Source organism: Delphinus delphis, chromosome 7 (genome assembly GCF_949987515.2).
Source record: "Delphinus delphis chromosome 7, mDelDel1.2, whole genome shotgun sequence".
NCBI classification, from domain to species: domain Eukaryota; kingdom Metazoa; phylum Chordata; class Mammalia; order Artiodactyla; family Delphinidae; genus Delphinus; species Delphinus delphis.
In genome coordinates, this window is record NC_082689.1 from 8,595,851 (window position 1) to 8,609,364 (window position 13,514).

The 13,514-nt window shown below is 48.3% G+C and overlaps 1 protein-coding gene across 5 annotated transcripts in view; it reads right to left on the reverse strand.

Annotated features, from left to right (window-relative positions):
• Nucleotides 1-13,514, reverse strand: part of ARMC9 (armadillo repeat containing 9) — a 136,749-nt gene that overhangs the window by 95,568 nt on the left and 27,667 nt on the right. For all 5 annotated transcript variants that reach the window (XM_069540832.1, XM_069540831.1, XM_069540830.1 and 2 more), the window contains exons 9-10: nt 11,832-11,989; nt 8,032-8,130 (exon numbers count right to left, since the gene is read on the reverse strand). In XM_069540832.1, coding sequence (XP_069396933.1) covers nt 8,032-8,130; nt 11,832-11,989 — 257 coding nt within the window. The remainder of the gene's footprint in view (nt 1-8,031; nt 8,131-11,831; nt 11,990-13,514) is intronic.

Consider the following 13,514-nt stretch of genomic DNA (forward strand, 5'->3'; position numbering starts at 1 on the left):
CCCAGCCTGCTCCTAACGGGGAGGAAGGTGTGGTATTTCATTCAGTAAGTACTGGCTGCCCACAATCTAACAGGCCTCTGCTAGGCACCGCTGAAATCGGTGGGCAAGGCAAAAGCCCTCTTCTCAGAGAGCTTGCAATCCAGTGGGCAGAATCAATGATCAAATAAATCTCCGTGCCTCGCCTGCAAGATGGTGGCAATGCTATACCAGTGGGTGCAGATGCCAACGAGGGCGCACGGAAGTCAGCGTAGCTTCCCCTCTCTTCTGCCTGTCCACGCTGAGCTCCCAGTGCTGACGGGGATGCTAGAGCTGAGAGGTACTGGGCGTAAGTTATGAAGAAGTTGACCTTAACATTGACATCCAAGTATAAATTTGCCCATGGAATGGAGAACTCACAGTGGGTGACGGCTACCACTTCCTTCTTAGGTGGAGGCGTTAATAAGAATACTCGAACACTGAGGGGGCTGCTCTGATCTGTTGACTAACCTTTACCTTGGATTGGATTTCTAAAGGTCACTGCCACCAGCTGCGGTCGCTGCTCTGCGCGTAGGCGGGGTGGACACAGCTACGACAGTCTGGCTAAGGAAGAAAAGCCCCAGGAAGAGAAAGCTGGGAGAGGCCCCAGAATCATCATCAGCTGGAATAATTTCCCTCTCAAGGTAACTCTGGATTTTGAGTATTGACGACAAGCCCAGGGAGCATCCCCTCGCTAAGGAGGCCCTGACCGCAGCCCCAGTGGGCGCTGTGTGAGTTCCAGGATTCTACGCTGGCACTCAGAGTAAGGCCCCCAAGGTCTGGGGCACCAGGAGGAGGCCGGCGCCCCGGCCACGGCGTACGTGGGCGCAGAGGGGTGGCGCTTTCCACTGGGCAAGCGGAAAGACACAAAGCAACAGTGTGAACGTGTGGCAGCCCTTTCCGGGCACAGGTAGAGGCCAGTGGAACGAGGAACATATGCACCTGTCAGTTAGTCACTGAGCGCCTGTGCCGTGCCAGGCTCAGGGCAGGGCTCTCTGCAACGCTTGGACGTACGGCTAAGAGTCGTGAATCTCAGTACCCAGCGTGTCTCAAACTTGTGACATCAACAGTTTGCTTGGGGACGGGGACATCCCATGGGACTGGCTTCAATGCACACACTTCGGGAACTGCTGCTCCACAGGAGCAGCAGGTGTGCGCAGCCCAGGGAGGGTCAGAAAGAAGGAGCCTCGCCGACACCAGCAGTGGCTGCGAGCCCCAGGGCGACAGGAAGGCCCCGCCTGGAGCCAGAAACCTCCTCGGACCAGGCTGGTCCACTGCCAGCCCTTCTTCCCCGGCCCCGCTCACGTGGGACTGACGCTGAACCCAGGTGCCGCCTGTGCGGTGCAGGACAAAGGCAGGACCCTTGTCAGGCGACCTCACGGGGAATGGTCACCAGGAGAGGTTAAGTCACCACTGCGGGAAACCTGAGGAAATGTGTGTCGGCCACGCGACAGAGAGGCAACAGGAGCCGGGGACCCAGAGGGACATCCCCGCCACATGGACAAGGGAGGCTGCTGTGGCCAGCTCTGTAACAGGAAGGGGTACGGACACAACTCGAAAACGCAGGGTTGTGACTGCAGAAGGGGAGCGCTGGAATGGAAAACTGTGCAAATGCGATCTGGAAGCGGCGCTATGTGTGCGCGTGGTGTGGGAGTGCCCAGTGTCTGAACCCTTGGCCTTGCCTCACCACCCACAGCCTGAAGGCGGCTGAGAGCCTGGGGCCGGGCAAGGTGCACAGCAATGCGCACACCTGGGGAGGTGCCAGGGGCTGGGGCGCTGGGGCTTCTTGGGTTTCTGAGACCCGAGTCAGGCCTAGAGAGACAGATGCGCATGAGATCATGGAGGGCTGGGGACTCCATGCTGAGCACGTCGGACGGGAAGCAATGACAGGTATTAAGCAAGGGAGTAACCAGATGGGATTCCTGTATGTACCTGAATCCTTCCTGAAGCCTGTGGGCATAAGTAAATAAATAAGACACAACCAGAAAGGTCACTCCAGCTCCCGTGTGAATGAGCCATCAGAAATCTAAGAGTTTTGAGACTGAGACCAGGCAGGAAATGTTGCTTTAAGCCAGGACAGAAAGAGGGAGAGCCTGAACAGACACAAAGCAACAGAGGCAGGGCAGGAGGGAGGAAGCCCGCCCAGATCCCCACGGCCACCTGAGCACAGGGCGGAGGAAAGGGAAGAGCCTCGGGCGACCCCCGGGGTTCCCTGGAGTGCCATTTGCTGAGACAGAAACACAGGAGGGAAATCACCCGTGTGGAGGAAAAGATGAGCCTGGGTTGGGACACGGAAAGTGTGACGTGCCTGTCAGACATTCACGGGGAGAAGGCCGGTAAGTCTGGGTTTGGAGGTCAGGGAAAAGGTCCGAGCTAATGGCACAGTTCCCCTCTGCCGATCACGGTCCTACCGACTGATGAGACCAAAGGTATTCAATCCTCACATCAGCAGGGTCAGTTCAGGTACGTGACAGGCACTGGTGTATGAGGTGTGGTAGGGAGAGGGGAACCAGGTGTGCAACTCCCCGTCCTCGATACACAGAGCACTGGGCCCAGAAAGGCTGCCTCGAAATGCAGTGGCAACATGGGGAAAGGGCAGGCGTCCTGCCAAGACTTAAGCAAGCCGCCTGAGGGAGAACGCCAAGGCTGAAGAGGCTGGACTTCATTTGCAGAGCCACAGTCCACACAGCAGGAAGCTTCGGGAAGTACCCTCCTTAGCAGAGCAGTGCCACAGCAAGGCTTCCTGAACATCGGCACGCGGCCACCTCCCCGAAGGGTCACCGCCACCCCCGCCACCCCCGCCACCCCCGCCCCTGCAGGTTTTCACTGCTAACAAAGATGGTTGATTCTGGAAGTAGATGCCTCCTAGGATTCACATGTCCTGCGTCTTTAATATATTTCATGCTATCACACTGGGAAGTACTGTAACTTGTATTTCCAGTGCGGCCTACCTGGAGTCGTGGAAGAAAGGGAGGGTTAATTCCCCAAAGAGCCATTTTCCCAATAAGGATGGGTTTAAATGGAAACTTTCCCATCCGATGCATCACAAACCTAGAGGCGCCACAGGGCGGGACTTGGGACTCAACCGGGGGCTGTGCTCAGTTTTCCACCTCGAGAGTGTCTCTGCATTCATGCTTGCCCACTGCAAACAGGGGGCTAAGGAGAGAAAGACATACCAAAGCACTTTTAAATGCTATTTGCAGCACACAAAGATGGACGCTGCATCATTAGAAAGAGCAAAAAACCGACAATGTCTGCCAGAGGAAGGGCTAAATGCACCATATTGTTCTCCAACTAAAATTCTGAAAGATAAGGGAAATACAAGTATGCTAAAGGGACAAGAAAGACTTTCAAAAATGTAGTTAAGTGAAAGGAGACAGCTGCAGAATGATATGTGCAATAAAATCTCAATTATATACAATTTTTAAAGGTCTGGAGGATGTATGTGAAACACAGTCAACACTTATCTGTGGAGGAAGGCGCGATGGGGTGCGTGTGAGGGAGGGAAGGGGTTTCTGCTTTGCTCCATTTACTGCTAAATTGTTGTGTATTTTCCAGCTAACATATTCTTGTATCCCTTGTATAACCTTAGAACACACAAAAAACCTCCCTCTTGTGCTCTGAGGAAGAAGTTTCTCCTTTTACTACTTATCACTAGATTCCTGATAATACAAAATCAGATTCATCTCAAATCCCAGCAAATAATGGGCCCCAGGGTTTGGAGCCTGACTTGGTAAGGACCGCGGCATGGCAAACCTGGGGTTAGGGTGGTGACAAGCAGTCAAGCTGGAAGAGGCCACCCAGGAGAGCTCTCTTCTCAAGATTTAATCCATCATTATCAACCCTGGGAGCACGTGCATTTGACGCCCAGCTCTGATAATGCATCAGACTTCCGGACACAGTTACCTGGGTGGGAAGGAGGTAGGGTGGAAACACACTTCTTGTCTCCTCAGTGGGGTCCTCGGCCTCCACACATACACAGTCTTCACATATACCCCCCCAGAGGGGGTGACTTACTGGATTTGCACCGCCCCGCACCCGCCTCCTCTGGGCAGTGAGGCTGCGCAGAGAGCACAGCCCCAGTGGTAGGGGTGGAGCGGGTGGAGAGCAGGGGCTGGGCCACAGCTGTCCATGATGGGGGGTGGGGTGGGTGGGGTGGGGGGGATTGTTTCTTTAATTCCAGGGCTCAACAGTAGGTTACCCACCTGCCTACCAAAAAAAACATCCACATTCTCCAACATAAGCTTTGTCAGAATCAGTGGCAACATCTCCAGCTCCTTTTCCCTTCATTCTATTGTTGTATTTTTCGATTGGTTCGGAACTCAGGGGGAAGAAGGGTCTTATTTACTGAGCCCTTCTGAACTTTCAACAGTGAACGAGGTTGCAGAGGGCCAGATTCTTAACAGCCAGATTTTAAAACCAGTATCAAAGGCACTAAACTTCGTAGCAGCAGCCGTTTTCTGATGGGCTTCAGCCAGGCTCCTGTCAGTACAGTGAATTGAAACGCTCAAGCCCGAGGAGAAGCTGATCGAGGACCAGGCTAGAAGGAAGGCTGGTCCGTGCCTACCTATTTATCTTGAAACTGATGGCATCCTGTTTGGACTTCGGGTAGACTATATTCCCTTAAACAAATAAAAACCAATCTTCTTCCAAGTCCTAGATCCGATTGGCTCAGTCACCAGACATCCGATCTAAATTGTACCCTAATTTCCTCTTCATGCGTTATAAATCTGATATCATACATTAACGTTAGGCATGCCTAGTCAACTACAATATTCTTTTACACTTCCATAATGACCCCTCACCCACTTTTTATCACCTTATAAGAAAAATATACTAGGAACAATAAAAAATTGTTTGCAGTTTTTATGGCCTGTTATTAAGTCAATGACTCAAGTGGGGAAAAAAAAAATGGTTGCGAGTTAAGGCAAACAGAGCACATCCTCTCTCCCGTGGTTTCTGAGGCTCACACTCTGTACCTTAGAGCCACCATAACAGGGAAGGATGGTAGGACCAGCCTCTTGACAAATGAAGGTAACTTCTAACGGGATGAAACAGCAGATATGTTGTTCCCCCATCCCCTTTTATATCGCTCCTTTTAAACATGACATCAGTTTTGTTCACGTGGCCCGTGGGATCTTAGTTCCCTGACCGGGGACTGAACCCGTGCCCCCTGCAGTGGAAGCGCGGAGTCTTAACCACTGGACCGCCAGGGAAGTCCCAACATCAGTTTTAAATATGCTGGATGCAGCACTCCGCCAACAGACAGGATTCTTGTATATGCAAGACAGGGTGGGGTTTTATAAACAAACCTGAAGAACACTAAGTATTTACTGAATTAATACATAAATGGAAGGGGTGGGGGGAATAAGTGGCCTTATTAGACACAGATCCTGCTATGCTAATTACTGCTAGAAAGCCATCATTTTTGGTGAACACACTCTATCCTTAGTGTTACCTTAGGTTGATGACTTACAGTTAAGCATACACTGGACACAGAGGGTCAACTCAGCCAGGCCACAGGGATGTGGCTTGAAGCCCCTCATCCTAGAGGGCCCACGAGGGAGTTACTTTTTCGAAACTCGGATGTCTGTGTGTGCTTTACTGACATTTTCAAAATAGTCGATTCGCTAAGATTCCTGTATGCTGACATCACTCCACCCACATCCTAAAGCATGGACTCCGCAGCTCCTGTCCATGTGTGGCACAGCCGACGCAGCGAAAGCCTGGCGGTGCACTTCCACGTGCACCCCGAGGACATAGTCAAGGACGCTGGCTCTTCACCACGTTACCACGTCCTTTCTACCAAGATCCACGAGAGGAACTCTCCGCAGGTCTTAGCACCAGAAAAGTCCTGTGCAGCAGTTTTTTGACCTTCCAGTCCTCAAAAAAAAAGGTACTTAGACTTGTTTTTAAATTGTAAGAGTAATATACCTACTTGGAAAAAGTTCACGGTCTAAAGGGCACATAGGGGACGTTGGTGGCATTGAAATGGTCTATTGTGGGCACATGTGATGGGCTCGTAGGCGTTCATTTTACTGCTGTGCTTCACAGGCTACATGCGTAGCACAAATGCCGTTTTAGATGCAGTGAATATCACCCTCTCTTCCTTTAGAAATAAGTCATGTAACTGTTTTTTGCACAGGCTACTGGGAAGCCCACAGCCAAATCTGAGCCTCGCTCCCAGGGGTACAGTAACTTAGGACATGCATTTTTTTTATCCTAGCCTGAGCCCGGGCTTACTTTTATTCTTCCTACCCTCATCTTCCTTTAAGCACAATTTCTTTTTTTCCCCCAGCATTACTGAGATATAACTGACATACAACATTGTGTGAGTTTCAGGCATACAACGTGATGATCTAATAAATGTATATATTGTGAAATGATTACCACGAGAAGGTCAGTTAACACAGCTGTCACCTCTCATAGTTACCTTTTGCTGTTGTGAGAACATTTAAGATCTACTCTCTCAGAAACCTTCAAGTTCACAATACAGTATTGTTAACTGTAGTCCTCATGCTGCACATTACATCCCCAGACCTATTCATTTTAAAGCCAGATGTCTGTACCCTTTGACCAACATCCCCTCATCTCCCCCACTCCCTGGCGACCACCAATCTACTTTCAGTCTCTATGAATTCTAACCAAAATTTCTTTATTTTTATTTTCTATCTTTTCATTTCTCATATTTGTGTTTTCTCATAATAAGCTGCTTCAAATCTACTTGAGAATCAGGTAGGTTATTTTAATGCTGAAAAAGGCCTTGTTTATGAAGACCCTAGTATTAACGTGCAAACAATTAAAAGCTGGGGCTCTGACCCTCGGGGTTGCCTCAGGATCACCCGGTGCTTCCTTCCTAATTGCCCGGCTCCACACACACAGCCTCTGGACCAGGTGGCAGGTTGGTGTGCGCTCCCGGGACATGGGTTCAGGAACTCTGAAAACTTCCTCTGGAGACACAGCTGTACTCGTGCCCCTGGTTAAGAACCCGACTCAGCTCCACGTGCCTCCAGATGTGAGCTCTCCTAGGAAGGACACATCACCTACGTGATGTCTTGGCCTGTAACGCCAACCTGAATCTGACCACAAGGAAACATCAACCACAGAAGGAGAAATGTCCTACTCTTAAAGAAGGGGAAGGACTGTCTTCTTTTAAAATGTCGATGTCATGAAAGTCAAAGAAAGAAAGACGGGGTGGGGGGTGGGGGTGGGGGAGTGTTGAAGCTGAAAGGAGGCTAGAGAGACACGACAAATCAACGTAACACCTGAGCCCACACTCCGGGCACGGGGAAGGGGCTGCTGCAGAGGACGTTAATGGCTCCGCTGGCAAAACTAGGACATGCACAGTAGGTTAGTCAGGTGAAAATACTGCCTCGATATTAAATTTACTGAAGTTGACAATCACACGGTTATAGAAGAGAACATTGCTGTTAAGAAATGCACACAGCACTCCAGTATTTAGGAGCAAAGGGCCATAAACATATGTAATTTATCCTCAGATGGTTCAGAAAACATACTGTGTGTGTATGGGCGTGTGTGGAGAGAAAGTAAACAAACAAATGAGCAAAACGCTAGCAGGTGGTGAAAATGGGTAAAGGGTATACAAGTGTCCTTCGGGCAGTTTCTGCAGCTTTTCTGTACGTTTGCAATGATTCTAAGTATAAAGTTTAAAAAGATAAAAGGAAAGCCCGTCTGCCACCACACAACCCCAACACGGCAGTAATTTTTCAAACAGGACGAGGTTTCCTTCGTTTCCTACTGCCTTGCTGCCATTAGCGGCCCTGGGACCCAACAAGCAGCTCCGCCTGGAAGAGACAAACGCGCCTCCCCCGCCCCCGCCCCCGCCCCCAGGAGACCGCCTCCCAGCGGCCCAAACCACCCTTCCTTCTGGGAACGCACAGACCTCCAAAGCCCGCTGAGATGCAGACTCCGAATGTGTTATTTCCTCCTGTTCTCCCATTCTTTAAAGTTACGGGATTTTGACACCTGGGGGCAGACCCGGGCGCAGAGCCTCACCGTGCCGGGCCTCGTGAAGTCCACGCTGCGCGCCAGGCTCTGCCGCATCTGGTTGCTGAAGAGGCGGACGCAGACGCTCTGCAGGTACTCGGGAGTGATCTGTCGGAGGACAGAGGATGGACGGCGGGTGAAAGGGGTGAGACATCCCCGGGGCCGTGAGAGGCACCCTAGCCAGTGTCGGAGCTGACTCTCAACAGCCTCTCCGAGGGCACAAAGGTGAGCTTTTGCTTTAACATCGCAGCCCTAGGGAGTTGAAGCGCTGCGCCTGACGCAAAAACTAACACACTACTGGTGTGGTCACGGGATAGCACACTTTAAGTTACAGAACCCCATTTAACGTACTCCTGCTGTCATGTAGAATAAACCGATTTCTCTTTTTTCTTTTGGCTGCACAGGGAGGCTTGGGGGATCTCAGTTCCCTGACCAGGGATTGAACCTGTGCACTCAGCAGTGAAACTGCAGAGTCCTAACCACTGGACCGCCAGGGATTTCCCGTCAAATAAACCGATTTTAAACCATTTTTTGTTAATTCAAGCAACAAAGTCACTGGGTGGCCATAATGTGATGGAAAGAAAGCCGGACTGAAAATCTGAAGATCTGGGCTCAAGCAGCGGACTCGAGAAAATCAGCAGCTCTGCCTCCTGCTTTCCTGACCTGTCGGATGAAATGAATGAGGCCACGGCTCTGCGTCACGGGGAGGGGGGTAAATGAGATCAAGGGAGAGCCTAGCACATGACAGATGGCTCAGTAAGCGCTTACTGAATGAGTGATGGAGACACTTTCTACACTATCCAGCACTAGACAACAGGAGGCTGGGTTACTGCTGCTCAATGCCGCGGCATCATGGCCTCTTCCTTCAGCACCTCTCATGCCTCTCTCATTAGGTACCGTGATTCAGGATGGACATCCAGCATCTAAGGTGGTAATCTCTGAAACGTTTTCATCTTATGTCTTTTCTTTTTATAGGGGTAACATGTGCTCATTTAAAAGGTAACACAACCTCTCCCCAGCCCCACCCCACAAGCCAATCCCTGGAGGTAACTACTCTTAACAATTTTACCCCCTTTCAGACTTTTTCCTGTGCCTGATTGTGAGAGGGAAGCTCCTTTTCCCCAGCCTCACGATTCCATGTGCTGAACTTCCATATGGTAATGTAACTGGCTCTCTTCCTACCCCTCACTCATTCGTCCCCACAAGAGGAAGACAACTCAACTGGATGGTGAGTTGGAAAGAGCCAGAACACTGGGCTAGACCCTTTTGTCTCCCTGTGGTCCTCCTGTCTGTCCCCTTGAAACATCTGGTCTGTTTCGGCCACCAGAAAGACTGCCCCTCTGTGCCAGATGTCTCTGGTCATCCCTCGACACTCAGCTATAAGTGACTCAGACAAATAAGGGCCCCATCTCAAGGCTGTACCTCCTACATTATCCTGAGCCCATTTCCTCTGAATTCCCACAGCATCAAAATTTAATCATCCATTTTTCATCCTGTGCATTTAACCTTTCCTTGTAAACCTGTTCCTTCCCTACAACCTAGAAACATGTCCAAATACATTTAATATTTTAAAAATACCTTCCCTTTTCTCCTCCCTAGGCCCTCATCTATCAACCACCCTCTCAGTGTTCTTCCTTCACAGCCAAGGTCCTTGAAAGAATAGCCAACGTTTGCCGCCTGCCCTTCACTTTACCTTTCAACACACCACAGTCGAGCCCCCATCTGAATCACCCCAAGGAAACTCATGGCAAAGGCCTTCTAAGTGTCAGAAACACTGGACACTTTTCCGTCCTGGACTTCTACAGTTTTCTGTGATTTTTGAGACTTTGGATCAACCCCTTGCTCCTGAAACTGTTTCCTCTTTTGGCTGATACTGGAACTGATACCAGACCCAGCCCTTTAACAAGGAAATCTGATTCTGTCACTCTCTTGCTTAAAAAAAGTGAGTGAGAAAAGGACATGAATAAACAGTTGACTAAAAGACAAATATATAAATGGCCAAAAAACATATGAAAATATATTCAGCCTCATACATGACTAAAGAAATGTAAATTGAAACATTCAGAATACCAAGTTTTACTTAGCAAACTGGCAAAAATTTCAACGTATAATCATGTCCAGTGTTGGCAAGTGTGTGGAGAAATAGATGCTCTGATATGCTACTGGGGGTGGGGGGTGGGTAGACATTGCTGAAATCTTTGGAGAAATAATTTGGCAAAACATCTCTCAAAGTTTTAATGCCCATAACCTTTGACCTAGCAATTCCATTCTTAGGCTCTTATCTTACCTATATTCAAAGGTAGACAGCATATACAAGGATGCTCATTATAACAGTTTTTGTTATAGCAAACAAAAAAATCTAAATGTTCCTCATCAGAGATCTGATGAATTATGGTTCACCCTTGCAGTGGAATAATAATGTACAAGCATCAAAAAGAATGAAGTAGGTGTGTGGTCATGTGGAAAGATCTCCAAGATATATTGAAAGTGAAATAGCAAGCTTGGGAAGAGTAATGGGTCACAAGATCCCAAGTAAGTATGTGCATACCGTACGCACACGCACACACGTGCACATGCACAGAAGTGTTCTGAAATAATACACAAGGAAGTGTTAATCTTGAATGTCAGTAAGAAAATGAGACTTAGGAATTGTGTGTGGAAGGGGCCTTTTGCTCCTAACTATATACTCCTCTGAGTTGTTTCAGTCTTTTGCCAAGAGCACGTATTTCTTTTACATGAAGAACAAGCTAGTTAAGATTCCAGCTTTCCACCGTAGGTGTGGGGCGGCTGGTGAGGGTAGACACACTCGCTTTTGGAGACGGGAGCAGCACCCTACCCGAGGTTAAGAGCCAGTCTGGGTTGCAAGCTAGTGAAGGGTGGCCAGCGCGTGATCACTGAATGGGAGCCCGAGCATCGGCCTGCTCCGAGGCTGTGCTGCGGCAGGGGCAGAATTTGAAGTCCAAAGGAACAAGGGCAGCCATCAGCTTGGGCCCTGAAAACCTGGGCCTCCCACATTTGGTGTAGAAACACCTTGTGCTCAGTATCAGAGGGACGTTCTTACCAATGAGAGCCAAGAAATGGATTTTCTGGGACCGCGTGGACTGGCATTTCTGGTGTCACTAAGTTCATGAGTTTTCTTGTATTGTCCCTTAACCAAAAGGAGCTTTTGTACTTTTAAATATTGTATAAGTGTGTTCTTGGGTGAGAGCCTGAGGTTTTTGAACTGGAAACTTCCTGAAATTTGTATCTCCATGCAGTTAACCATCAACAATGTAATAAAAGTATGGTCTTTGGTAAAAAAAAAAAAAAAAAAGATTCCAGTGTTCCCCCAACCCCATCTCTCCCTGTTTTGACAGTGGAGGCCCTTCCAACCCCTGCCTGGTGGTCTGCAGGCCTCTGCTTGCACACTCCAGTTGTAAGAGCTCATGTGCCCATCTGTGGCCACACCTGGCGCTGCGCCGACCTGGCTGTAGGAAGCACACCAGGATGATGGCAGTCACATTGTAAGAGGAGAGAAGGCAAAAGGAAAACACACACTTTCTTTTTATTTATTTCTGTACTGTTTGAATTTTCTTTCTTTTTTCTATCTTTTGGCCTCGCTGTGTGGCATGCGGGATCTTAGTTCCCTGACCAGGGATCGAACCCGTGCCCCCTGCAGGGGAAGAGTGGTGTCTTAATCACCGGACCGCCAGGGAAGTCCCTGAATTTTCTATGTACATGCCTTCTTTTTCTTCTTTTTTGTCAACAGATGTGTCATGACACATCTTTATCTCAAAAAAGACACATGAACAATGGGGGACCTTCCTTACCATCTTGCCACTGACTGTGGCCTCCAGAGAATCCACCAGCTCTGCTGTGACTCCGATGAGATTGTGGTAGTCCGCCTGGATCTTATTGTACCGTTTCAAGTACGTCATTGACCTACGCTCAGCTTCTACCAGCTGCTGGTGTAGTTGCTGCAACACTTCTAGGAAGACAATATATATTTATATTAAAACAAAACAAAAAAGCAACAATTTAAAAGACCCCTACAAAATAAAAAGTAATTATATTCTTGTCAAGGGAGTACCATGCCTACTGTCAGAATATTTTACCATAACAATGAACTTGACGCTCCATATTTGTGTTTAAAACTTCTTCTGTCTCATGCCACTTTTAATGACAAAGTGCTTTGTAATCACTGATGTTTTCATTTCTTATCCCCGGTAGTTCAACTGAGTCATCACTGGCTTTCCTAACAAAATCTATTTCCTTGGCCGAACCCCATGCAACTTCTTTTAGTTCCTCTCTCTATGTACAAGAAACAAACTCAATGTTTCTTTCTAGAATCAGCTCACAAAATGGTTGAACCAAAACTGAGTTTTTTTCTCTGTTTGTGCCCCGTGAGGTTGGTCTGGGGGATAACTCATAACCGCAAGAGAGTTCTTCATTTTAAGTGAAGGTTAGGGCTGCTTGACAGGTGCTGAGAAAACTCAGATCCAGGATTAGGTAAGATTCCAGGTGTTCATTCTGCCAGTTCGATGAAGCATAAGTCTTAGAGCGGCAGCCTTGGAAGGTTCTAGGGTTGTCTCCTTGGAATCCCCCCCACCCTGGCCCCGTACCCCATGGCAGCGCTCGACGGCCACGCCACCCTGGGCACAGTTGGACTATACAAATCTTCTTCGGTGTCAGTACTCCTTGGCCCTATCCTACTTTTTCCCTTTCCTGGAAGGCTATGTTTTGGATGGAAGGACGTGTTGCTGCCCCCAAACCCACGTTAACTCAATATTGTCCCGATCCAGGCACTGCATAATACTTAAAGCCTTCATTTTAGAACACATTTCATGTATACAGAGAGAGCCTTTACAATTATAAAGACCAAATATAGCCATTATTTTATAATAACTTTAATGGAGTATAATCTATAAAAATATTGAATCACTTATGTTGTATACCTGAAACTAATATAATATTGTAAATCAACTCTAATTCAGTTAAAGACCTGGGTTCAAATCTCTACCCTACCAATTTCTTGCTGGGTAACCTGGGGCAAGACACTTAATGTCTCTGCTTCTCATTTCTTAACCTATAAAATGGGGAAGATGATAATGATCTTGAAGGGTTATTGTGAGGATTAAAGAACACATGTACTCAAAGTGCCCAGCACACGGCTGGCCCACAGCAGCTGCCATACACGCCAGCTATTATTATTATTGCCTTTCATGGAAAGGGGTCAAAGATTTTCTAAATATATTTCTATGCAAGTAGATAACTTGAAAAAGTGGCAGAAAGGTTACGTCCTACAGCAGTGGTAATGCAAGTTTTGAAATATATCAGAATCACCCCAAAATAAAGATGATCAAGCTTTACCTTCAGAGACTCCGATTTTGTGGATATTGGGTAGGGGCTAAGTATCTATGCTGTCAACAAACTCCCGGCTCTGACACAGGCCACAAGTTGGAGAAACACTGTCCTAAATTATGTTTTCCTCCTAATTTGTGTCCTAAACAGCT